The sequence below is a fragment of the Rutilus rutilus genome (genome assembly GCF_951802725.1).
Source record: "Rutilus rutilus genome assembly, chromosome: 20".
Lineage (NCBI taxonomy): Eukaryota > Metazoa > Chordata > Actinopteri > Cypriniformes > Leuciscidae > Rutilus > Rutilus rutilus.
Genome location: NC_140225.1, coordinates 33,985,462 through 34,013,453, shown reverse-complemented (window position 1 = coordinate 34,013,453; position 27,992 = coordinate 33,985,462). Strand labels below are relative to the sequence as shown.

General features: G+C 40.6%; 1 protein-coding gene across 7 annotated transcripts in view; it reads left to right on the top strand.

The window, feature by feature from the left end:
* nrxn1b (neurexin 1b) overlaps positions 1-27,886 on the top strand; it is a 145,219-nt gene extending 117,333 nt beyond the window's left edge. For 2 of the 7 annotated variants that reach the window (XM_084391480.1, XM_084391478.1), the window contains 5 exons: positions 11,051-11,222; positions 17,542-17,631; positions 19,750-20,072; positions 21,810-21,888; positions 26,390-27,885. In XM_084391480.1, coding sequence (XP_084247606.1) covers positions 11,051-11,222; positions 17,542-17,631; positions 19,750-20,072; positions 21,810-21,888; positions 26,390-26,682 — 957 coding nt within the window. In that variant the 3' untranslated portion in view covers positions 26,683-27,885. Of the gene's footprint in view, positions 1-11,050; positions 11,223-17,541; positions 17,632-19,749; positions 20,073-21,809; positions 21,898-26,389 lie in introns of all 7 variants that reach the window. The other 5 variants (XM_084391479.1, XM_084391477.1, XM_084391483.1 and 2 more) reach the window with 3 other exon arrangements.
* The last annotated feature ends 106 nt before the right edge of the window (positions 27,887-27,992 follow it).

Below are 27,992 nucleotides of genomic sequence, written 5' to 3'. Positions count from 1 at the left end.
CTACCTGTGAGGTAAGATTCAAACCAGCAATGTGGAGTTCCAGTGATGCCCAATGATGAGAGTGTGGACACAATGATCTGATCGTTGATGGAGTCAAAAGCTGCAGATCGATCTAGCAGAATTCACTGGAACAGCTTTCTCAATCTGCAGAGCTTCAGTGACCGATAACAAGGCAGGCTTTGTTGAGTGGACACTTTTAAACCCTGATTAGTTGTTGTCCAGCCCGGTTGTTCTGTGAAAAGAAAGATGAACGAGTTGTTTTCAACCAGGTGTTTTTGCTGTGGACTGGAGGAGAGAGTCAGGCCTCTAACTTTCTATGATTTAAGTGATTAGAGAAGGTTTTTTTACGCAGCTGCTAGAATATGGTGGGGAAAGTGCCTGTGAGGAGAGATGTGTTGATGATGTGTGTGAGTGCCTGTAGAAGTGTTGGAGAATTGGCTTGTTGAAGGTGTGAGATGATGGGCTTTTAATGAAGCAAGGCTCGAAATTGCGACCTTCACATATGCTCCCGAAAATTGAATCTGTGCGACCTCAGTTTGTTTAGGAGCATTTGTGCAAGTGTAAATAATTCATGCGGTACAACCTTTTTTCTACACGTGCACTGGTCGACTAATATCATAAACTGTCGATTTGTGCTTCAAACACACGATCGCAGAAGGCCAGTTTTTATTTTTAATTTTGGCTAATCTCTATTCTGGACTTGCACACAAACTGCACTGCAATAATTTCCCGAAATGTAATTTGTGTAAAATATTACGAAGCCTGTTAACAGGACGTTAACACAGGCCAGAGATATGGGACACGCTGAAGACGAACGTAAAGAAGAGAGCGCAGACGCACAGCAGAGAAAACACCAGACACGGCAAGATCACTGTTCGTGACGCTCGAAATATAGGAAGAAAAATATAAATATTGAATTGGGGTGGGGATTTACATTAATGTATATCTGAAGGAAACCGACTCTCTTCAGAATAGTTTCGATGGCATTTTCTTTTCCTCTTACCTCCTTATTAAGTCGTGTTTATAAGCGCAGCTGCTTTATTACAGCAGTGCCCAAAGAAACGCTTCTTTTCCACAAGCGCCACCTTCTGTCAGAGAGTGAATTTGCATTCTCATTCAGTCCATCTGTATTTGTTCTGTGCAGGCGTGTCTTGTGCAACATAATTTTACAAAGCTAAAGTCAGACCATTCCTCATTTGTTCTAAGTCTTGAAAGTATGCAATCTTATTTAAAACTAAACACCTGCTCAGGCTACTTTGGTGCATCTTTGTTTGGATCGTGATTAAAATGCAGTGCTTGCCTCTAATTTCAAATGGCTAAAGATGTTTTTTATTATTATTATTATTAATTTTTTTTAATGCCAGTTTGGCCTGTTATAGAGCAAATAAAAAAATGATAAATTTGCTTAAACAAACAAACAAAAACAAAAAATCAGCAGTTGGTATCGGAAATGGCAAATTTGCTTGTAAAAAATTAATTAAAAAATCGGAATCTGCAATGAAAAATCATGATCGGTGCATCACTACCATATTAATTTCTCTACAAAACATGTGTTGGTTTTAAATAAAATAAATCTTTTAATATATATATATAAACTTCAAACTTCTTCAAACTAACTTCACAAGTTACTTGTGCTAAGTAAAAAAGTTCATTTCTAGCCGTGTAAAGAACATTGATAACCAGGGTTTGGAAGGAGTAGCACACACTGGCCTGGAGGAGAGAGGACAGATATTGTCTAGACCGGATGTAAAAGTGGAGCATAATTGTTTACGATTAGAGATAAAATAAATTTGGTGAGGGAGAAAAGAAAGGATGACAGAATAAGAAAGGAGGAAGGGAGAAAGTGAGCGTAAAGGTTTCGTCTGAATTCAGAGTGGTACACAGGAAAGGAGTTGTAAAATAAATGTCGTATAGAAATGAGCAGAAATGTGAACTAAAACTAAAGTAGGAAAGGGGAAAGAGGACAGCAGAAGTCCAGCTCCTCTGGAAAGATGTCCAGCTGACCTGGGGCCATTTAATCCCACCGCTCACAAGAAAGTGTTCATATATGAAGCTCTAAAAATGTTATTGACTGCTGTTTTAGTGCATTTCTACCAGAAAGTAGAAATGATATAACAAGTGTAAATTTATTAATAGCTCAGCAAGCATAATTTTATAAAGTCTTTGGCGTAGGCCCCGTCCTTAGCAAGCAATGTTAGGGTAACGGAATCTGCAAATCCCGCCTGAAGATGAAGGCAGGGGCGCAGCCGACCCCCTGGAGGTAAAGGAAGGGACCATCCTGGTGGTGGTGGGGAGGATGGAGGGCAGGACCATCTTGGAGGTGGTTGGGGAGGATGGAGGTAATTGGCGCCGTCAGTATCTGCGAACTCAGACGAATGTAAGTACCATTCTTTTATACTGAGAGTGTTAACACATGATTGGTTAGAAGTGAGTTAATACATGACGCACTGATTGAGTCTTCCTGGCAGAACTTAACGCTAAGCTTACATTCCCGGCAAATATGGAGAGAATAAAGGGTCTCAATTAAATTTGTGTTGTTTCACATAGTTAGTGCAAAATGTCACATGACCAGGGGTCTCATTTATAAAACTGTGCGTAGGATCCTTACTAAAAGTGTACGTGCGCCCGAAAGCCAAAAAAGGCGTACGCAAAAAAATATTCATACTTATAAAAGCGTTCGTACGCCAGAACCTGCGCAGAATTCACTTAATAAATCCCAGTCAGCGGAAGATTGTGCGCACATGCGTCTCCTCCCCGAAATAACCATATATGGAGCTTACAACGCCTAGTTTTGCTATGCAGATCCTCATCTGCATATCATTTGCATATGATTATTCATCCACGTGATAACGTTTAACGGTACAAGACACATTACATTAATAAAAATCATGTAGTTGCCTATCCTTGCCTTGTTTTTGAATACATAAATCAAATAGTGTAAAAAACAAACAAATATTTCTATTGATTGAATATAATTTTTTTTTGTAACTTCTCAGTAATGATTTCATGTTTAAGTGTTAAACTCCATTAATTTGAATGCCATATTTAATCTAAATGTTTATATCAGAAGTAAAACATAGTTTAAATCATTATTTTATGTATTTAAACTGTTATTTGCGTCAGTTTCACTAAACGGCTCAACGCGCTCGCTGGCGCGGACATTTAAGAAGGGATGGATATTTGCTTCAAGTGACAGGCTTGGTGAGTGAAATTATATTTTGTATCATCTTTCTGTATATGTCTTTAGATTTTCTGTCTAAAAGTGACCAAAAAGACATTTAACTCCAGCTCACCATCGGTGTCGCCAAACTGCTCCATCTCCAAAACGTTCGTACACACGGGTCAGAGTTTGCGTGCAGGTGCGCGAATTTTCCCCGTCAAGTTTGTTTTTATAAATCACAACTTATGCGTCGGAAGTGGCGTCCGGCTCTCTCAGGGCCTGTTTTATGCGTACACAACGGTTATAAATGAGGCCCCAGAGCAGTTTAAGTCGTGTTTGCAACATCAGTAGATGACGGCTGCATCAAAGCTCAAACACAAAAGGGTAGGAAAGTATGTTAACAAAGACATTACAAAGATTTTTGGAACACATTATCTTTAAGGTGTCTAGTATTAATATATGAATTCACAATTATTCAGTTTTGTTGAGTGTGGTCATAGAATGAGTAAAGATGAGAAAAATAAGTGTGTTAAATAACAAGGCTGATATAGGCTATGAAAGAATTTTCAGTATACACATTATCCCAACATAAAACACAATTTTTCACACACTTTTCCATACAAATTTCAAAAAAGAATTATTGATTATTTCAAGGGGCAACTAATGACACATCATTTGGATATTTTCATGCCTGGGTTTAAACGGGTTCATTTCGGCAATGTGGAGTTTGGTAGGAAGTGTGACAGTAACTGCAGGAAACTCAGAAGAATAGTTGTTTCTCAGAGAAGAGCGAGCTGAATATTCCCCGCAGACCTGTACCTCCCAGTGAGAGCGAGAGTCTGTCAGAGAGGGCAGCAGGGGTCACATTCAGGTCTCTGTCAATCCCAAGATGCTGAGAGCTGAGCGGGGAGCAAAGGCCAGTATATGTCTGCTCTGTTTACAGCCGACTGGCAATTCCAGAGCCCAAGAGGGAGAGGTGCAGACTAGACGCTGGTTAGTAAGAGTGCATCCTCAGCCAGAGCTGGACCTGCATGTGTTCACAGGTATCAGAAGAGATATCCCAGCATGCTTTAAACGCTATTTTGGAGCCACTTCTACAGGCGCCTCTATTCTCTATAAAGTGGGCTGTGTTTTCCAATTGGTGTACAGGTAAAGGCAGTTAAAGGTGAAAAAATTCACTAGAATAATGTTATATATTTTGTTGATTTGTGTACATTATCCCACATGTTTCTAAGATTGTTTAAATCCAGAGAAAGAAGCAGTTTTAACCAGGACACGGACCGTGCGTCACCTATCAATGACATCATACCCGCATTACCCTCGATTTCAGATTTTTATTTTTATTTTTTCGTAGAAAACATGGGTTTTCATCCTTCAGGAACACTAAAGAAGAGATCGTTTGAGAAGTCAGGGTGAATGCTTTTTGCTTTCTGTCCTGTAACTGCAAACATCTCTTCAAGAAAAAAAAAGTTCTGTTTGCAGTGGAAATGAATCTGTGTGTTGCTTTTCAGTTTTGTGCTCATCTGTGATTGATCATTCATCTGAAAGCTTGTGCCTGTCTGCCATCATTGTTTTTCCAGAGCGTGTTGTGCGTATGTTTATTCTTGCCGTGGCTCCGCTGGGAAGTCTGTCGCACGCAAGTCCCAGCACACCAATTAAACACCTGGCCGTTGACACGAACTTAGACAGATCGCATTACACGCCGAGATTAGACCTGCTGCTGCTGAGCATCTCATAGACACGCACATAAACCCAAGATCCCAGAACAGCACTGCGACTCTGGCACGCGATTCTGCCTCGCTCACCCCCGTGTGACAATGAGTCTACTCTGGGCTCATAAGATACAGTGATTATGATATCATACATACAGTCGACATTATTAAATATTTGTGTGTGTTTTGAGGTGTGAGTGTGCTTTCACTGTTAGAGCATCTCCTCCCTCTCTCATGACTGTCACTGCTGTTTCCATAGTAACTGTGCAAGTCTGTTCTCAAAACTGCTTTTAGATGTTGTGTCACCTGTATGGTTTTTACACTCTGTATTTGTAAAGAACAAACCTGTATCATAAGGGCTCACTGGGTGTTACTGCTAAATTTCAACATTCTCACTGGATCAGATTCATTCTCAGGTAGACTCACATGCATGCTTAAAAATAATACATCCATAGGGACCAGAAAAAAATGTCCCCACAAGACCATGTTTTATTGGGACTTTCTATAGACATAATGATTTGTATACTGTTCAAACTGTATATTCTCTCCCCTTACACTAACCTGACTCCTAAACCTACCCATCACACAAAACGTTCTGCATTTTTACATTTTCAAAAAAACTAAAAACATTACTTACTATGATTTATAAGCTCCTCATAGGGACCAAAAATGTCCCCACAAGGACAATGATTTCAGATATTGCCATATTATTATTATATTATATTGCCTCTCACACATAACTGAGTTTTTACGTTTAATGCCTAAAATATCCAAGTGGTGCTCACTGCAGAGCCAATGGGTGGAGCTTGACTTCTAGCTCCCCCTCTCTGGATGTAATCGGTGGAGCTTGCCGTCTATCTCCTCCTCTCTGGATGTAATGGGTGGATCTTGCCATCTAGCTCCTCCTCTCTGGATGTAATGGGCTGAGCTTGATGCCTAGCTCCTCCTCTCTGGATGTAATGGGTGGGGCTTGACATCTAGCCCCCCCTCTCTGGATGTAATGGGTTGAGCTTGCCGTCTAGCTCCCCCTCTCTGGATGTAATGGCTGGGGCTTGACTTCTAGCTCCTCCTCTCTGTATGTAATGGGTGGGGCTTGACTTCTAGCTCCTCCTCTCTGGATGTAATGGGTTAGGGTTATGGGTCGGGTTAAGCCCAATGAGTCTGGGGCCCGTTCTTCGTACGTCGCTAACTCAGTTAGCTGGATTTGATTGTTGGGGATTTGGCATGATCTTGGATTGTTTGGTTCTTCGACGCTCATCCTGGACTTGCTGTCATAGCAACAGGTGCGCAATCTTAAACCTGCTCGGGAGCAGGCTTATTTCATGTTAACAGGATTAGACTGCGGCTTTATAAGCGGAGTTGATACGGGAAGTCCAGCGCAGCGCGATAGTGCACTTTCTGAGATATATATTTTTTCTCGTGACTCGTGAGATTGTCGTTTACATTATTAATTTGTTGGAAACGCACATTTATTTTCGACTTGTCAGAATCGGGCTTTAACTAGGCTACAGCACAAACTGTTTGCATTGCCCTAAGATTATTTGCGAGTGGGTCTTTCCTTTACACTATTGGAGATGCGGAGAACTTGATGCTGTCTGTCGTGTCATTCGGAATTTACCTGGCGCTTTTAGGTTTAAAAAACAGTTTTAGGTTGGTTTTTTTGGCATTTCCAAGCCACTTAAGACCCAATGTTGTAAAGCATTTTTTTTTAAAGCCTTTTTTCTTTTTTTTTCTTTTTTTTTTAGGCTATCATAATTTTTTATGAAGATCATGCAATCATGACCATGCCGATTACAGTATATGTCACTCAGGCTTCACTAACGTGATTGGTAGACTATAGGCTATAGACTGCCATCAAGGCCTCAATGAAGGGGATTATGTGAACAGAAAGAGGGTTCACAATGTAAATGTGCAGCCCAGTTACTATTGTGATTCTTAATATTCCAGATTAGTAATATTATATATATAAAAAAAAAAAAAAGGCAATTGACTAAAATCTTCCATATCACAAATGTGAAAGCAAAATGGCCAGGATCTGTGCATGACTTAAGCATTTTCAGAGATTCACATTTATGCACATTATTTGAAAGTGGTAAGGAATGTTCCGCAATTAAACATCAAGCTCACTGTATTACATACACTTATGCTGATCCTAACAGAACTGCATTTTTTCATAGGTGATTATGACATGTTCCTGCCTGCAGACAGGTGTTTTATGACCCCATTCCCTGACCCAAACCAGTTACAATGCAGCTCTAGCCAGGACAAGGGCACACAATGAAATGAACTTTGGCTAACTAAAGGGAAGATTTCAGTGTCTGAAAAGTCTGAGGGTTGCACACCTGACAGGGCCTGTGACATTGTTGCATGTGCCATATTACACAACATTGCCAAAAAAACACACTTTTCATTAAATGTTTAATAAAATACAAATATGCTTAGTTCCTTGAGTTTTATTTCAGTTGTTCTTTGTAAAGAAAAGCCAGTGGTCAAGTGATATTAGACACATGCCTCATGCAACAAATAAAAGGAAAAGTTGGCTATACACTGCCCACCTATAGGCCTATGTCTCCTCTGTCTGTGCAGACTCTTCTGTAGGCCTTTCTGTAGATGTGGAATCATGCAACTTATATTGCAGCCATAAATCATACAAGTATAAATTAAGTAAAGTTATTTATGCACTTGCAGGTAGGCTAGTTCCTCCATATGACAGTTATCTGAGAGGGTTTATTCACTGTCCAGTGCAATGGAAACAAATAGACATTACAAAGTCTTATACTTTATTTATTTTGGAAAGTTAGAAAATGTCCACTTACTGCACATATTTCAGCCACCACTTTCTTGGGAACAGATACAAGTGTTAATATTTTTACATTAACATAAGTTTATCAGTTTTCACTTTCACAAGTCAAAGCAATTCATCATTACTCAAGATTTAACAGTTGAAATGACTATACGGCCTTAATTTAATGCAGCAAAAATTATTTTACAGTGTAGGCTACTAAGATCTTTTCTTTTCTTTTCTCAGCCTTTTTCTTGGTTGCTTTTATAATCAGACAACCATTTATTTAACAGTGCCTTTTATAAAAGAGACTATATAACAAAAAATTACCATTATGTAGAATATTTTTGTACTTCACTTTTATTTGTTCCCATGTTCTAGTGTGGTGACTCTGACATTACAATGAACAAAGTAATTATGCAATTATTAAAATACAAAAATATAGGCTAATAAGTGATAAAAACATCTAACATGGCCACTTCTAACGGATTTAAATTGTCTGCTACTTTTTGCCAGCCCTCTCTCCTGGCTTTTGCAGACTTTGAGGTGTTCCCTGGCGTTTTAATTAAACATTAAAATTCCGAATAAACTTTGACTATTAGTTCTTGCTCTGCTGAGGAGAAAAACTGTGCGCACTCTTTGGCCACGCCCACGCTGAGCAGCCAATAGCAGCGTTGCTGATCAATGTTTCTACTATCGATACATATCCCCTTTTAACCAGCGCATGAACGCGCAATTATCTCAGATGACTCAATCCAGCGATACTAATCATATCCGGCAAGTGTGTTCGAAGAACCGAGTTAGCCAGATCATGATTAGCACAATGATATCATCTTGGATGTCTCATTTGATCTCGGATGTTTTAAGCAACGTACGAAGAACGGGCCCCTGGAGTGAGCAGCCTCTTAAATTATCTGTTTTTATAAATGTATTTTATTTAAGTTTATTTCATTGTTTGATAAACTCAATAAACACACTTTCTGTCAAAACATGCTTCATGTTCTCTCCATACTAGCCAAATTTGCCCTCAGTTATCATTCTTCTCTGAAATGATGTTAATTTTCACAAACATCTGGCCGTGATATATTAAATGAAACTGCATAAATTATTCCATCCTTTATTGAAACTTTAGCCATTTGTTGCTTTTTACGCAAAAAGGCACAATATCTGACTAATCTTTGAGCGAGAGAAAACAGATCACTCCATATCACTCACAAACTCAGTTTCTGGGGTTAATTTTAATGTAATTAAAATGCAACGTGGTTCCTGGAAACCTACCCCATTTCTGCACAAATGCATCCCATATCTCTGGATCATCTTTGAGATGTTTCTATAAGTCCATATGCTGCAAATTCAGTTGATTGGATTTGATTCGGAAAGGCACACACCCATCTATATAATAAACCAACCAAATACAAAAAGCCATGAGCTGTAGTTTTAGAGGGTGTAAGGTGTAAATATTTATCATAAGTCTGGATGTAACTAAGCCCAATGCAGGACTTACACCCAACTTATTTAGATTTTTTGATTTGCTGACCCAGATTTGCTGACCCACGCCTTTAGCAGATCAGAAGAAGGCACATACCTCCACACTCGAACCGATGGAAACCTGTTCATCACCGCACACGTCCGAGGAAAAGCCAAGAAGGTTCTGATACGGGAGATGCTTTTTGCAGATGACGCTGCCCTGACTGCACACTCCGAGGAAGCTCTACAACAGCTCATCAACCGTTTTGCGGATGCCTGTAGAGATTTTGGCCTCACCATCAGTCTCAAAAAGACCAACATAATGGGCCAAGATGTTAGCAGCATCCCGAATATCTCCGTTGCTGACTACACCCTCGAAGTGGTAGATAACTTTACCTACCTTGGCTCTACCATCTCCAGCAACCTCTCCCTGGATGCCGAGCTAAACACTCGGATTGGTAAGGCAGCAGCTATGGCCCGCCTAGCAAAGAGAGCTTGGGATTATTCCATGCTGACAACCCATACCAAGATGAGGGTGTATCAAGCTTGCGTGCTCAGTACTCTACTATACGGTAGTGAAGCATGGACCCTGTACTCCCGGCAAGAACGCAGACTCAACTCATTCCACCTGCGCTGCCTCGGGAAAATCCTGGGCAACACCTGGCAAGACCGTGTCCCAAACAAGGACGTCCTGGCCAAGGCGGGAATACCAAGCCTGTTTGCATTACTCTCCCAGAAACGCCTGCGCTGGCTAGGCCATGTCAGTCGCATGCAGGATGGTCGTATACCCAAAGATCTACTCTACAGCGAGCTTGCTACGGGCTCCAGACCAGTAGGGAGGCCTGTTCTTCGCTACAAAGACGTTTGTAAACGAGACTTGAAGGCAGGCAACATCAATCCAGCAGTCTGGGAAGCTGCAGATGGAGGCAAGCTGTCGAAGCAGGCATCAAAGTGTCGGAGAAGAAAAGAGAGTACGAGTGGGAAGAGCGGAGAAAGCGCAGACGGCAGAGGGTTGCATCAGCAGATATAGCACCAACAGATTCAGACCCAGGCACATACTACACCTGCAGTAACTGCAACAGAGCCTGCCGCTCCAAAATTGGACTGTACAGTCACAGCAGGCGCTGCATACCAACCACAGAGACTCCTTGACACATATTCCAGAGAAAGACGGATGCCAACCCCATTTCTGCACAAATGCATCCCATTTCTCTGGATCATCTTTGAGATGTTTCTTTGAGTCCATATGGATTTGGAATTGGATTTGATTTGGAAAGGCACACACCCGTCTATATAATAAACCAACCAAATACAAAAAGCCATGAGCCATAGTTTTAGAGGGTGTTAGATGTAAATATTTATCATAAGTCTGGATGTAACTAAGCCCAATGCAGGACTTACACCCAACTTATTTAGACATCCAGCTGGTGTAACCGGCTCCAGGGCAGTGCATGAATGGCCAGTTAAAAGTCCTGACCGTCCCCCCATTGAGACGCTTCGGCATGACCTGAAGAGTGCTGTGCAATCAAAATAACCCAGACATGTTCAAACAGATTTGTAGGGAGGAATGATTTAAAATTCATCCTAAATGTTGTGCAAGTGCAGGAAACATTTGGTAGAGGTTTTTGCTGCCAAAGGATCTACAAATTTCTAAATTCAGTTCACATGTTTTTCCAGCATGCACTGTTAATGATATATTTTGCTTTTGTGTCAGTCAGATTGTGTTTGTCTATAACTGACTTGATGAAGATCGGACCACATATTATGAGTATTAAGTTGTTAGCTTGATGTGATTAAAATGATTTCATTTTGTATATTGATTGTTAATTTCAAACAAATATTCCATGCTTGTTCCAGTTATATAATAGAGGGTGGCATAGATTATAATGACACTAATGCAACATCCTGTTTCTCTTTGTTTTTCTCCAGGTAAAAGGTTACATTACAGCTATATTTAATGTGGGCACAGATGACATCAACATAGAGGAGAAATCAAAGTTTGTGAATGATGGAAAATACCACATAGTGAAGTTTACAAGAAGTGGCGGCAACGCCACACTGCAGGTGGACGATCTGCCTGTTATTGAGCGATTCCCCACAGGTGAGGAAACACTACACCTGTCTGAGCTGAACAGGTTCACTGGAGGATTTTTAGTTTGTAAATACTTCGAGTTTGTGTTTGCATTGAATTACATTTAATTCTGAACATGAAATCAGAATTAGGCTCTTTTCTACGGAAGCGTATTGCATTCACTTGAGAAAAAAAAAATCTACTCTGTTTTTCTGAATTAATGAGTTAATTATCTCAGAATTACGAGATAATTTTTCATGAAAAAAAAGTTTTTGCTCTGTTTTTCTGAATTAATGACTTAATTATCTCAAAATTATGAGATCATTTTTCATAAAAAAAAATATTTTGTTCTGTTTTTCTGAATTAACGACTTAATTATCTCAGAATTCTGAGATAATTAAGTCATTAATTCAGAAAAACAGAGCAAAACATTTTTATTCATGAAAAATTCTCATAATTCTGAGATAATTAACTCGTTAATTCAGAAAAACAGAGTAGATTTTTTTTCCTCAAGTGAATGCAATACGCTTCCGTACTTTTCCACCTGTTAGTTAATTGGGTTAATGCTCACTAGGTCATTTTGGCCATTTAAAGGGTTAGTTCATCCAAAATTTAAAATTCTGTCATTAATTACTCACCCTCATGCCGTTCCAAACCCATAAGACCTTCGTTCATTTTCGGAACACAAATGAAGATATTTTTGATGAAATCATTGCAACTTTCACGGTCCAGAAAGGTAGTAAAGACATCGTTAAAATAGTCCATGTGACTCCAGTGGTTAAAAAATAATGTTTTGAAGCGACGAGAATACTTTTTTGTTCGCAAAAACAAACAAAAATAACAACTTTATTCAACTATTTCTTCTCTTCCACGTCATTCTCCTATGCTCTTGACGTAGTGTAAACAGTGCAGTGCTTCCTGGTTCTACGTCAGAATGCCGGCTCATTATTGGCCGGTTCCTGTGTCAGCATCACACGCTCATGTCATGTGCTCATGTGACCAGCGTCGGCCTATAGTGAGGCAGCATCCTGCCGTAGAACCCGGAAGCGCGGTACTGTGTATACTACGCGAATAGTGCTGGAGATCTGACACAGAACAAAATAAATTGTTGAATAAAGTTATTATATATTCTCGTTGCTTCATAACATTATCTTTGAACCACTGTAGTCACATGGACTATTTTAACGATGTCTTTACTACCTTTCTGGACCTTGAAAGTTGCAATGATGTTGCTGTCTATGGAGGGATCAGAGAGCTCTCGGATTTCATCAAAAATATCTTCATTTGTGTTCCGAAGATGAACGAAGGTCTTATGGGTTTGGAACGACATGAGGGTGAGTAATTAATGACAGAAATTTATTTTTGGGTGAACTAACCCTTTAACAAACTAGAAGGTTTTGACAACAGGACAGTTTAGAGGTGTTGGATTCATTTATACTTTAGAATTGTCATTCAATTGACTTGTTGCTAATAATTAAATGCAAAGATGGACTTCCAGTCCCATACATAGCCAGGCAACACCCACATTATGAGACTGTTTTTTGTTTATTTCTAATGATATTGTCAGCAGCATTTTTGTGTCACACAACTGGTGTAATGAAACGTCTTTCTTTAGCAAGACATTTTAAATTAAGTTCACTTTTAACAAGTCAAACAAAGTTTGCTTTTACACAGCTGTTTAGGTACAGTAAAAGTTAAATACATATTGAGTGAATGTTATGTGAATATTCAGGGAATTGTATGGGTCGTTATACAGTACTGATGGTTTTGTGTTAACAAGATGCGTCTAAATAATCACTTAAAAAAAAATGAAAAGCTACTGTCAGCTCTTACTTCGTGTTCTCTTGAATTGTCAACCCTACCGTTACCATAATTTTAGTGAACAACTGTTTATTGGAATTCCAAAATCAAAATTAAAGCCAGCATTAAATTGTCATAAAGACCTAGGGCCCTATCATACACCCGGCGCAATGCAGCGCCAAGCGCGCCGCAAGTGTGTTTTGCTAGTTTCAGCTAATGTAAAATGTAAAAGATTTATATTGTGCACATAAAGATATGGTGGAATCCGGCTTGTCCTGTAGATGCTGTGCTTTAACCTCACACACACACAGCTTTAACCTCGCGCATGAGCAGATCCGTTTGCGCTCTGGAGAAGCGTTCAGTTTTTCCGTTTGCAAATTCCTCCATATAAATAGCGAATCTGCCATGGCGCGAGCACAACTGGCTTTTAAAGGGAATGGGAGATGAGACTCTGATTGGTTTATTACACGTTACGCCCAAAACACACCCATTACTCATTAAGAGAATAGAGACAAAACACACCCATTACTCATTAAGAGAAAAGAGACAAAACACACCCGTTACTCATTAAGACAATAGAGACAAAACACACCCATTTGTCATTTGCCGAAGATTCGGGTTCGGCAGGAGTGACGTGAAGCTCAGGCTCGACGGGACTGACGTGAAGCTCAGGCTCGGCAGGACTGACGTCAAGAAGCTCAGGCTCGGCAGGACTGACGTCAAGAAGCTCAGGCTCTGCGGGACTGACGTGAAGCTCAGGCTCGGCAGGACTGACGTCAAGAAGCTCAGGCTCGGCAGGACTAACGCCAAGAAGCTCAGGCTCGGCAGGACTGACGTCAAGAAACTCAGGCTCGGCGGGACTGACGTGAAGCTCGGGCTCGGCAGGACTGACGTGAAGCTCAGGCTCGGCACGACTGACGTGAAGCTTAGGCTCGGCGGGACTGACGTGAAGCTCAGGCTCGGCGGGACTGACGTCAAGAAGCTCAGGCTCGGCGGGACTGACGCCAAGAAGCTCAGGCTCGGCGGGACTGACGTCAAGAAGCTCAGGCTCGGCAGGACTGACGTGAAGCTCAGGCTCGGCGGGACTGACGTGAAGCTCGGGCTCGGCACGACTGACGTGAAGCTCAGGCTTGGCGGGACTGACGTGAAGCTCAGGCTCGGCGGGACTGACGTCAAGAAGCTCAGGCTCGGCGGGACTGACGTCAAGAAGCTCAGGCTCGGCAGGACTGACGTGAAGCTCAGGCTCGGCGGGACTGACGTCAAGAAGCTCAGACTCGGCAGGACTGACGTCAAGAAACTCAGGCTCGGTGGGACTGACGTGAAGCTCGGGCTCGGCACGACTGACGTGAAGCTCAGGCTCGGCACGACTGACGTGAAGCTCAGGCTCGGCGGGACTGACGTGAAGCTCAGGCTCGGCGGGACTGACGTCAAGAAGCTCAGGCTCGGCGGGACTGACGTCAAGAAGCTCAGGCTCGGCGGGACTGACGTCAAGAAGCTCAGGCTCGGCAGGGCTGACGTGAAGCTCAGGCTCAGCGGGACTGACGTCAAGAAGCTCAGGCTCGGCGGGACTGACGTCAAGAAGCTCAGGCTCGGCGGGACTGACGTCAAGAAGCTCAGGCTCGGCAGGACTGACGTGAAGCTCAGGCTCGGCGGGACTGACGTCAAGAAGGTCAGGCTCGGCGGGACTGACGTCAAGAAGCTCAGGCTCGGCGGGACTGACGTGAAGCTCAGGCTCGGCGGGACTGACGTCAAGAAGCTCAGGCTCGGCGGGACTGACGTCAAGAAGCTCAGGCTCGGCAGGACTGACGTCAAGAAGCTCAGGCTCTGCGGGACTGACGTGAAGCTCAGGCTCGGCGGGACTGACGTCAAGAAGCTCAGGCTCGGCGGGACTGACGTCAAGAAGCTCAGGCTCGGCGGGACTGACGTGAAGCTCAGGCTCGGCGGGACTGACGTCAAGAAGCTCAGGCTCGGCGGGACTGACGTGAAGCTCAGGCTCGGCGGGACTGACGTCAAGAAGCTCAGGCTCGGCAGGACTGACGTGAAGCTCAGGCTCGGCGGGACTGACGTCAAGAAGCTCAGGCTCGGCAGGACTGACGTGAAGCTCAGACTCGGCAGGACTGACGTGAAGCTCAGGCTCGGCGGGACTGACGTCAAGAAGCTCAGACTCGGCAGGACTGACGTCAAGAAGCTCAGGCTCGTCAGACATGACGTGAAGAAACTAAGGCTCGGCAGACATGATGTGAAGAAACTAAGGCTCGGCAGACATGATGTGAAGGAACTCAGGCTCGGTAGACATGACGTGAAGAAACTAAGGCTCGGCAGACATGATGTGAAGGAACTCAGGCTCGGTAGACATGACGTGAAGAAACTCAGGCTCGGCAGACATGATGTGATGAAGCTCAGGCTTGGTAGACATGACGTGAACAGTCACTGGCTCGGCGGGCGTGACATGAACAGTCTCTGGCTCGGCAGGACTGGCCTCCTTACATTAGCCGACCATTTTCCCCGTCGTTAAACTAGCAAAAGTGGATTCGGGCGCGCCCTAACTGAACTTGCGCCCTGCGCTTCAGACCATGAGCTTAGATCCTTAAAATAGGGCCCCTAGACTTATAGCCTTAAACACAAGGTTAGTAATAAATTTATCCTAACATAAATTATAATGTATTCATTATTAATATAAATGTAGAACCATTTTTAAATTTAGCTTGAGATATATTTTCATAACACAATTTATGCAATTGTAATTGTTGTGTAGATGCGTTAATGCCACCACTGAGCAGCATTGTTGATGTACTAATGTAACTTGTGAAGTAATTACTTGAGTAAAACTACTTATTAATCTACTTAAGTAATATTATTTCTCAATAGTTCTGCTTTAACTAATGCGAGTTATTTTAAAGTATCAATACTTTATTGTTCACATTATATGCCACTATAGCCCATATACACATTCATGCGACTGCACAGGTGAATTCTGTATTAATGCACCAAGATGCAACATAAACACCCTACACTTACATTATATTTACACAATATTTATAACAGTAGTTGGGTCATAGACCTAAGTCCACAGCATATCAGCAACACGGAAGTTGTGTATATCCCATAGTGAGACTCCCTGATCGCTTTTTGGTGCTTTTTGTTGTGGATCGGTCACACCTGAGGCGTACCATAGTGAGATACCTCACTTCATGTTATCAGAGAACCAGGGTTATGTTACAGTGACCTAAAATTCCCTGAGTAGGGAAAGATCGAATGCTTTGGGAAGATGATTGTCTGAAGCTTATATAGAATCACTGCAGTGGTTCAAAGGAACTCATAGCAGATACGAAGGAGTATGGAAAGCTACACACTGTCTTATTCCCTACTCAGGGAAGCAAGGTTACATACGTAACCATTCTTCGAAGTAAAAAGAAGTTTGAAATACGATATACGCTGCTTTTATGAGGGAAATCCAGGGAAACGGACGGAAGAGTTCCCATAATACGGGAACCAGTTCAGAATTGCAGTGTAACACAAACAAGACTTTGCAATGAGTGACTGAAAACACAGAGCATATAAAGCAAACATAAAGAGTTAATCACACACAGGTGGAATAAATCAGACCATAGCCACGTTTCCATTTCAAGTTTGCGCAAAACTTTTGCGGTATTTTCTTAATGTCGATAAAAAACTATTGCGATATGACAGCGTTTCCATTAACCGATGTTATGCAGGTAAAACGTAATTTTTCAACCCGCGATAAGTCATTCCAAAAATCATGGCAACTGATGTTGGTAAGTTTATGTATATCGCAGCCACCGAGTTAGCCATTATTATTAATGGAGGAAGATGTAGGTGTGTTATCCAAACATTAATGGCAAGGAGAGCAACTTATACACCCCTCATTCTTCTTTAAAGAATGAGCGACTTTTACTACGCCAGGTGACCTGTAAATGACCAGGCAAAATATTCCTTTTTTGAATTGCCTGAAAAACCACCTCTTTTAAAAAAAACTTCTTTACAATATATGGGAGTTTTTGAGAAATTGATGTGTTTCCATTGGGCGTATTGTCAATTTCAATTTGCACAATTTGAAGGGTATTGGAAACGCGGCTCACAATGAGTCCAGGCAATGGGTTATGGGAAATGTAGTTCATGATGGGAAGGAAAAGGATTTTTCCATTGGAGGAGTGCCCTCTGGTGGAGATCATGGTTATATTACGATCATGTTATATTAGGAGCCAAGGTAATGTAAACGTTTGCAAACAGCTGTAAATTTGTCTTGTAGAAAACATGAAAATATCTTAAGGGCAATACTAAATAATAATAAAAAATCTTAATGTATATTTCTAATGTTTGTACAAATTCTGCATGGAGTTTTAAAACAAACATATGCGGTCAACTGTTTATATACACAGTATATAAACTAAAATTGAGTGTAAAATATAATATCTCAACTTAAAAATTAAGATTTAAAATCTTTTTATTTGAACAGCTCGAATAATCGGTTTTAAATTACCCATGATCTTGGATTTTAACCAATGAAATGTCTCTTTAAACTTTAAAGGAAGCATTGATAGCGAACGGCTGGCGATCGCTCGACAGCGATTCCCATTTCGACTCAGTCGAGTAGTTGACGAATGGCTACTCGACAAAGGTAAAAACACTGATAAAACTTAGAATAATTTTTAATAAGTAGTATGTTGTATGTAAAATAAACCATTTAAACAATAAATGAAAGCAATTTAAATAGATAAATGTAGCTTGTAATTATTGGACACTGTATATATGTATTAACTAGTTTATGTCATAACTTTCGGTTAAAGGGACTGTAGATGTAAGTTTGAAGAAGCTTGATATATAAAAATCACAGATTTTTTAATGTAGTTTAAACTTTTAAATGATAAAATCAATCATTTTGATTGTATAACTATTTTTTAATTGTAGCATGTGTATTTGTGATGAATAATTAGATAATAGTAATATTATAATAAATAGATAGTATTTAGATAATAATTATACAATATAAATTAGCATGAGTCCCTTTAACAAAATGTTACATGCAGTTAAGAAAGTGACTAAATATCCATTGAAATAAAATAATTTTGATGTGCATGTATAATCATTTGATCTTTTATATGAAATGTGCCACTGTTGTTGTTTTTTTCTGTTGATTTTAATTGAATTATTCTTTAGTCTTCTTTTGTTTCATGATCATGCATTTGCATCCAACTCAACTCCTCTTGCTAAAAGGCTGTAAATGTTTATTTGTAAATATTAGGGTAGAGTGGGGGAAACCGCCCCCCTTAAGGAAAATGTGACATTACAGTGAAACAAAACATAAATGTGACTAGAATTGCCATCCCGGTTTTGAGTGACTATGGCAGGAGTTATTCACCAAATATAAAAATTGCTTAGCCTTCATAATTAATTAGCATTTTGACTGAAAATATTTTTGTACAAAGGGGGCGTTTTGCCCCAGTGGTGGGGTAAAACGCCCCCCAAGGTGGGGTAAAATGCCCCCTTTCTTACAAACCAGTTTGCTTGATAGATCAACAGCAAAATTAACAGACAATAGTTTTTAATCTCTAAAAGTAAAAGGCAAGTAATGTATAAACATGTATATATATTAATATTTATTTCAGCAATGTCCAAAATAGCCAAATTTAACTACCTTCCATCAGTGAGCTAACTTTGCTAGCAAGCTAGCTAGTTAATGTTCACTTGAGGTAATTTTTTCATGTTTTGTTCAAATATTTAGATTTTACCACCTAGTTATACTGCATTAAGTGTAAAACAAAGGATTTGATAGACAGAAATATTTTATTATAGTAATTATGATAGAGAGAAACTATGCTCCCAGGGGGGCGTTTTACCCCTCAGCGTAGGGGGCGTTTTACCCCACAAGCTATGACTTTTTAAAAAAATGTTTAATTTTTTTTATATAATTATATTCCTTATAAATAACATATGATCTCAAACTACAGACTTCACTATTCATCTATCATACATCACTGCGATATCCTGCAGAACAATATTCTCTTAAACACTTATTTACTAATATCTGAAAATTATAGCATTTACCATGTAATCCTCTTCTCTTAAAATATGTCGCTGGTGTCAGCTTCTCCATAGAGATTTGTATATCCCCGTTATCAACGTAGTGCATAGCAACAGTAAAAACCTATATTGACTACTTTTAGTGGTTATTTTGGGAAAAACAGGTGGGGGGCGTTTTACCCCAGGGGGGCGTTTTCCCCCACTCTACCCTACTATTGTGTTCACACACCTACACAACATTAACATAAGATTAAAATCGGTTGTTTATAAGAGTGTAAAGTTAACAAGCCGTCTTCAGATTGACAGTTTTCTGCCATGAAGAATATTCATCTCCACGATGACAGAAATCATTAAAATAATGTCTTTCCCCTCTTTTTCTCTAGGATTTCTGAGAGCTGAATATGTACAGTACTAGGCTTTACAAAATCTCACTGGGAACTAAACCAACTGTTCCCAGATGATATGTATTAAAGAGGCCTTTTAGCAAAGTACCACTGCTTAAATGCATTGCCAATGGGTTTTTTTCTGTTGTTTTATGTCTGTTTTCACAAGCATCCGTCCATGACGGCGATGATCAATTGTCGGGCATTTGCATTGGCCAATCCCTGAATAATCCACCTTTTTCTCAGGCGTGATTATTTTACATCACTCCATTGTTTGTCTCTTCGATCTGCGCTAAGTTTTGTTGTATCGCAGTAACTGTGTTCTCCCACAGGCCGCCAGCTCACGATCTTCAACAGCCAGATGACCATCCAGATCGGCGGCTGGGAACGAGACCACAGCCGCTCCTTCCAGGGACAAATGTCTGGTTTCTATTACAATGGCTTGAAGGTTTTTAACATGGCTGTGGAAGGAGATCCCAACATCCGAATCGAAGGCAGCGTGAGACTGGTTGGGGAGTCGCAGTCTTCCTCCATTACACCCCAGTCCAGTGCTACGGTTCATCGCTCTGAGACCTCTACCTCAGTGATGGAGATCACCACCACCACCACCTCCAACCACCAGACGAAACACACCACACCAGGAGAACCCCAGCAGGTCAGAAAACTCCAGTTATTTGTGTTACCAGTCCCATTAGGATTTCACAGGACTTTTTTCAGATCTGCAGCCCAAAATGACTGAATTTGTTGCGGCTTTTCTCAAAAATTGTGGTGATTTTTTAATAAATGCAACTAAGGGTCGTACATCTAAACTAACCAAAGCACATATACAGAATAAAGAAAAGTCAGTCATGTAAACTGTTCGCCTTGACAAGTTTGTGCAGTTGAAAGCCCTCAATGCAGCAGTGTCTTAAACTGTGTTTTCTCTGGCCTTATGTTTCGTTTGCCGAAGAGGAAAGGATTCTCAGACTGTCTAGATTTCCTTTGGGCTTTCATGATCCGGTCATAGGCTCAAATCAAGCGTAGCGTCAGTTCTGGCAGGTCACGTTAGTCAAGCTCTCATCAGTGACTCTCAGCTGATCCACGTCTACCTGTAGGAATATGACGCCTATCACTGTATACATATATAAGCTCCTTCAGTATTATCAGCAGCTATGGTGTTTCTCAGGAGCGAATTACTCTCCTCCTTCCCCAGCTCCACATGTCAAGAGAGGTTATTGCTCTTATCCATGCTAGACTGCATAGATGCCCAGAACCATACCGCCAATCCAAACTGTATGCTAATTGTCAATCGTATTCGACGATAGCGGTCCTGACAGACATATGATTAGAAAGGAGAAGACTGTAATTGCATCTAAAAGAATGTGTACAAATTATTGAGAAAAGTAAGGCCCAATCCCAATTCTATTTTATTACCCCTTCGCCTACCCCTTACCCTTGCCCCTTGAAACAGAGTGGCAAGGTGTAGGGGTGAAAATATTATAAAATAATATCGACACCTAAGTATTTTTGGACTTCAGGAAACATTGCTCGTTGTCAGCGCGAAAACGAATGAGCCTCCGGGTTTCCTCAGGTGTCCCTGTTTGATAAAGAACATCCAAGACTGGTTGATCATGTTGCAAAAAGCAAAAAGCTCGTTTATATCGTGTTCACATATACCCACAAGAAAACAATGCGTTCATAGCAGACGTACGGTAAAAGATAAGCCAAATCCCTGCCGCAAATACATTCACCAGTTATCAGACACTATCGTTAACGAACTTCAGCGATTTTTTTGCAAACGTTTCTTTGAAGAACATGACCGTAAATATGAACACAAGATTGAATGTGACAAAGAAAATGATTATTGGCAGCCATGTTGCCTCTGTAGCCGGTGTATGCAGGTACATTTCTCATACCCCTTCGTTTGAAGTGTGGTCCCGAAAAATCTTCGTTTCAAGGGCTATCTGGCCCTTCCCCCTACCCCTACCCCTACCCCTACCCCTCCAACCAAAAGAGAATCGAGACAACCCTACCCCTTCACGGGAATGCGCAAAACGGAGGGGTAGGGCCAAGGGGTGAATTGGGATTGAGCCCAAGTCTTTAACTCTGGAGAAATTAATAAATAAAAACACACTAATATGCATGGCAACAGTTTCATCTTTTGACATGGACAAGGCTGATTTTTGCAGTGGCTTCTGATTTATGTTTTGTAATAAGCCATTTAGTGTTTGCTTCTTTCCGCAAGTTATGGTCACTGAACTAGCGGCACGTTGTTTTTCCTTCAACTAGACACTAAGTACATTTCAGGTTCAGTGATGTGATCTGAGGTTCACAACTGGTTTCATGTGTTCATGAATGATTTGTTGTATATTTTTTTTAATTCAGCCTCTCTTTCCTTTATCATGTTTCCCAGACTACTGATGATCTGTTGGTGGCGTCTGCCGAGTGCCCGAGCGACGATGAGGACATCGACCCGTGCGAGCCGAGCTCAGGTGGGTTAGGTTAGTCTTCTCTTCATTATTACTTTTCTTTCTGACCGTAGACGCGTTTCCATTACCCTTCAAATTGCGCAAATTGAAATTGTGAATTGAAAATACGCCCAATGGAAACACGTCAATTTCCCAAAAACTCCCATTTATCGCTTAAAACAAAAAGTTTTTACGCTCGCATGAGGTGGTTTTTCAGACGATTAGAAAAAGAAATATAAAAAACTGCAACAGAAACAGTTTTTGCGCATTTACAGGTCAGCTGACGTAGATGGCGCGGTGTGTTTGGACAGAAGAAGAGACAGAGTTCTTTATTAAACTCATAAAAGACAAAAGAATTACGGGAATACTGGATTCTAAACAACAAAGAAATGCCACAATTTATCAAGAGCTTGAAGCAAAGATGAGGAGAATCTCCCAGAAATAGGGCTGTAGTACTCGAGTCCGGTCTTGTTCTCGGACTCGCTGGTATTCGGACTCAGACTTGTCTCGATCTCGGCCACTGGTCTCAACATTATGAAGCTGCAGACTCGGAGCCTGCATCTACAGTTCCGCACCCAGAGTCCCGCATTCTCAGACCCCTCATTTTTTGAGACAGCGCCTCCTGCTGTTCGGAAAATCGTATAACACCCTTATCCAAATGCCATTGAAAACAATAGGATTCGTCTCGTTTTATTTAAAGTTATCCAAATAAATATTTGTGTTCCCTGCTTAATGCATGTGCCAAAAAAAAAAACTCATTGTGTTCTCTGACTAACAAATTACCCAGTAGTTATTTTTTGAGCGTGGGTGTAATTGAAAGAAAATTACTGATGGAAGGCATACAATTACTATGGAAGCTTGACTCCGCCACTGAATAATAAATAAATAATAATAATTGCGACTTTTTATCTCACAATTATGATTCTAGATCAATTTGCTTTGACAAAACGGCTAATATACCTGAAATGCAGAAAATTTACTTTAACAAGCAAAAAAGGTGTTTTTGTGGAAAAGACAACTTCCCTCTTGTCCCATGTGCTTCTCCTCTTCACAGCAATATATAAATGATGGAGTCCTTCAAAATGTAGAAAAGTGCCTAGAAAGTGCCTAGAAACAGGGGGTGGGTCAACTTACCCACTGGCTCATTTTACCCCACTCTCCCCTACTCACGTTTCGGCTTAAGTTCTTCACATGTTTATCCGATCTAATTTGATAGGAGGCGCTGTCTCGGAAAACGAGGGGTCTGAGAATGCGGGACTCTGGGTGCGGGACTGTAGATGCAGCAGGCTCCGAGTCTGCAGCTTCATACTACTCACTGGTCTTGCCAAATATGGCTTTTGTGTCTCGACCGAGTCCAGGTGTCTAAGCACACATACGTCGCTGGGAACATAATAATAATGGAGGGAAAGTGAAACACTGGCCACCTAATAACTAGTGATGGGCATTTCGGCTCTTCTTCGTGAGCCGGCTCTTTTGACTCACAAACGGCTCTTTAAAAAATAAATGTTTTAACTCGCTGAAGTCCACTGCTAGTGCAACGTGAATATTCACATTTTTAATTGTCCATAACAACCCGAAAACTTGCCTGCTTGCCTTGCACTTCTAATTAATGGGCAAAGTTTTCCGACTTTTTTTCTTACCTTGTTTTTTTTATAATTTTTTTATGTGGATGTTATTGAGCTTGTAGAAGTTTAGCTCTTGCGTTCTTCTGAACATCTCGCTGAATGACATCTGAACATTGCCCGATGTAATTTCTGAGTCATATCACTCCATAATCTGCCTCTCTTTTAAATGCCTATTCCACGAGTTGCTATTATGAGGGATCACCATATGTCATCATTTTCTTTAGATTAGAAGATATTATGATATCAAGGGGAATGTCTATACTTAAAGTGTTGTGACACTGTTTTTGCTTTTAGATCAACAAATAATAACCCAAAATGTCTTGATAATGTCATGCATAAGACTTTTTTTTCCCTGTCCTGGACTCGGTCTTGTCTTGGACTCGACTAGTCCTGGTCTTGGACTCGAGAAAGGTGGTCTTGACTTGGACTTGACTAGTCCTGGTCTTGGACTCGAGAAAGGTGGTCTTGACTTGGACTCGACTAGTCCTGGTCTTGGACTCGAGAAAGGTGGTCTTGACTTGGACTCGACTAGTCCTGGTCTTGGACTCGAGAAAGGTGGTCTTGACTACCCAGAAACTCCTCATATGAGCCGCTCTCAGTATAAGAGTCTTTCCTTGACATTGATGTTGAATAACACGCATACGTCTCCATCCATCCATTAATAATAATGTCGAGTGCGGCGGCTGAGATATACATAAACCTGCTAACATCCGTCACCATGATGTTTGGAATGGCTTATCATGAGAAAAAATTACATTTCAGTCGCATAAAATCGGTGGAATGGAAACATCGTAATTTTGCAATCGACATTTAGAAAATATCACACAAGTTTTGTGATACTTTTTTGTGTGTCAATCTCTCGCTGTTTGGCTACACTTTCAGTGTAGTTTTAGTTTCGCTGTCCCTGAGAAGATGTTGAGCTCTGTTTCATGTTTTACACTAGGCTGGCCAAGTGACTGTTATCTGTAAGCTGTAATGAAGCATGAGATCTAATTGAGACTCAGGTATTCAGGTATATGGAACAGAGACACAAGGTGTTCAGTAAAACTTTTATTTTGCCATGTTTCATTAAAGAACCTTCCCCTGAAGTTCCTTCATACAGACACAGCGATAATGTTCCCATAAAAAGGATTTTCAGACTCAACTTTTACTTTAACTCTATTGTACTTTTATAATATTGTGTCTGTATTTGGTATTTTTCTGGTGGTTTATCTTCTGTATCATCCAGTGGTAATAGGCATATTTAGTGGAGTTTTGTTTGTGATTGGGTTGTTTTTTTTATTAACAAATTGGTTTACGCCCTGTTTCCACCTGGTATTAAGAAGCATTTTGGTCGATCGGATCACAAGTGGCTGACGTTAAATACAGGGATCTAAAAATGTTGAGCTTGTCCACTTTTATCCACTTCCAGAGATAGTGGAAAATGCATTAGACCGGATTGCTTTTGTAGTGTAAACGCTCATGTGGTCGAAAGCATTCAAACAGCCACAAAAGACCGTCTGCTCTCCGTCGACTGACCTGATGCCTAAACATTATGGGAAGAGCGATCGTCAGACGGGATTTAAACGTTATCAGCTGGAGACACAAGTTTGGTTTGAAGATGAAAAATGTACCAAGCACAATGTTCTCTCACCATTCCTGATTTCAAACACACACTCACAGCGTTCGGCCTGGTAGAAACGAAAGCTGATTCTCTGCGTGTTTTTCCGTCGTCTCCAGTCGTGTTCATATGTAAATTGCATGAGCTTATTTTGTCCATTAGATCGAAAGATCTGAAAAATCCCAAACATTTACCCGCCCATAGACCCTTCCCTCGAATAAATCAGGACAGAAGTGGTTGAAAGTGGACAAAAGAGACAGTAAAACACCAGGTGTAAATGGGAATGTGTCTCCCTCATCTACTTGTGATCCAATCGACCAAAACACATCTTAATAACAGCTGTAAAGAGGACCCGAGGGGACAAATCATAGTATAGTCACGAGTGAAGAGCTTGACAATGTAATGCGTGTCAGCAGCCATTCACATTTGAAAGGACATAATTGTCCTGAATGTTTAGGTTTTTTAAAACCTGATATAATTTTCAATTGAAACAAACTAAATTCAAGGGGAAAAAATAAAACTAACCTGATTGCACAAGTGTTCACACCCCTCAACTAACACCTGGTTGAAGCAGCTTTTGCTTTTACGCAGCCAGTCTTTTTTAATAAGAGTCTATCACCTTCATTGGTACATTTTTCAATAAATCTCCAGTGTACAGCCTGTTTCAAGTCATTCAACAGGTTCTGATTGGATTCTGGTCTCTGACTGGGCCATTCTAACACATTCTTCTTCTGCCGAATTCATTCCTTTTTTGACTTAGTTTTGTGTTTGGTGCTATTCTTCATCTTCACCTTTGTAATAGAGGCCAGCAAGATTTGTGCCAAAATGCGTCAGGTTCGGTATTGAGGCCCCAAATGCACAGTTAGATCAACATACTTTATTAAAACCCAGCAGACTTCCCAGTCACAGGGTGAACTACAACCAACAGGCCAACGATAAAAGCCAACAAATGTTTATTTGTTAGAAGGGCTGGAAGGATTATAGGATAGAGGAAGATGAGAAGAGCAGTGCACAATGAGTTTGTGTTGATGCCAACCTCCAAAAGCGTTTTTGTAGACAATATTAATGTTGTTGGGGAAGTGAGGGTTAGGGGAGCTTGACTTTGAGGCTGCAAACGTCATACTACAACAAACTTAAGATACTACAACAGACCGCCAGACTTTGCAGAGTTTAATTTTGCTGCTAAACAAATATGGGATTCAAGAAAGAGTTTGCTCATCTCTTTTCTTTCAAAAATGGCTGTTGGTAATTGGGTTATTGCTGTTATATAAACTCACCCTTGGTGTTTTTGTTTCTCCAGCTAACCCCACAGGCCCCGTGTTGAAGAGCTATCCGGGTCAGTCCGAGGTTTTCCACGAGAACAGCAGCACCACAGGCATGGTGGTCGGCATCGTAGTCGCTGCCGCTCTCTGCATCCTCATTCTCCTCTACGCCATGTTCAAATACCGCAACCGCGACGAGGGGTCGTACCATGTGGACGAGAGCCGCAACTACATCTGCAATTCAGCCCAGTCCAACGGATCGATCGTGAAGGAGAAACCAATGGACAGTTGTGTCAGTAAGACCAAGAAAAACAAGGAGTATTATGTGTGATTCTGTTATTCCTGGTCCTTACGGGACCTCGTTTCTATTTTAAGTTCAAGCACAAAAGTCAAACATAAACGAGATAACAAAACCTGTGGAAAAAGTCATCATATCTTAAACAGTGATGCAGCAAAGAAAATGTTTTCTTCAATATTTAATCATTTCTTCACATTGGAATGGAGGAAAGAACTGGATGATTGCCACTTTGGATTGAAAAAAACCAAACTGACCCATAAGTGATGGAAAGATTACCAAATCCATCTAGAGCTCACAGGGTTTTTTTTTAACAAATGCAGGAAGGGGAATGAAGAGCAAGTAATGAACTGACAAACTGGCTTTTTTTTTTTTTTTGCCTGTTTGTGTTTCTGGGAAATTTGCAATGATGAAAAAGCTGAAACAATTTCTCAAAGCATCACTGAAGAACGAGAGAACAAGAAAGGAAAGAAGTCTCTCAGTGTTTCTACTTGATAAGTCTAATATAGAGCTAATAAGATTTGGTAGACAGCTGATGGTAAAAGTGGGAAGATGATTACGCCGTTGCACATTATCTTTGGCAAACTTGGACATCTCAGTGAACATGGATGCAACATCTTATTTAATGTTTCCATATGTTTCAAATGCGTGCTATTCTGGACTGACAAAATTGTGTTTTATAACCTGTTGCATAAAGAATGCAAACTTGATCTACTCCTTGGCAGAAAAGACTACGAAAGAATTTTGAATGTCACTAAGATATAAGACGAGATCAATGATAGCATGTTTTTTTTTCATCATGTTACCCACAAATTGTGTTCTAAATGATTGTTGAAAAGTGATCTTTGTGTGTGTGTGTGTGTGTGTGTGTGTGTGTACATTAATGTTTTAGAAGGTTCTCTGAAAGACATGCAAAGGAATGAAGTCACATCCATCCAAAGATATATCACTACCAATATACTCACAAACCTGAATTATTCTCAGCCTATAATGACACGTTCATTTGAACACGCACCCTCAGAAACAAGTGACAATTTTATCTATGATTACATTTTGTCGTGTGTGTGTCTGTCTTCATTTCCTACTTTTAGAAGACAGGAAAACTCATTTTGAACTAAACACAATTTAGACCTGTAGTATTTTTTATACAGTATTTTATTTCATTTCTGAGACTTTCAAAATGTATGTATTAAAATGGTTTTGAAAAGTTAATCAAGCAAATAAAATATTACCCAAAGTAAATAATTTCCTTGAAAGTCATTTACAAGTGTGTGATCTTGACCATCTTGGATAAATGTAGATGTTATGCCAACAGTTTTTATCTTGTTAAAATCGATTCCATTTGA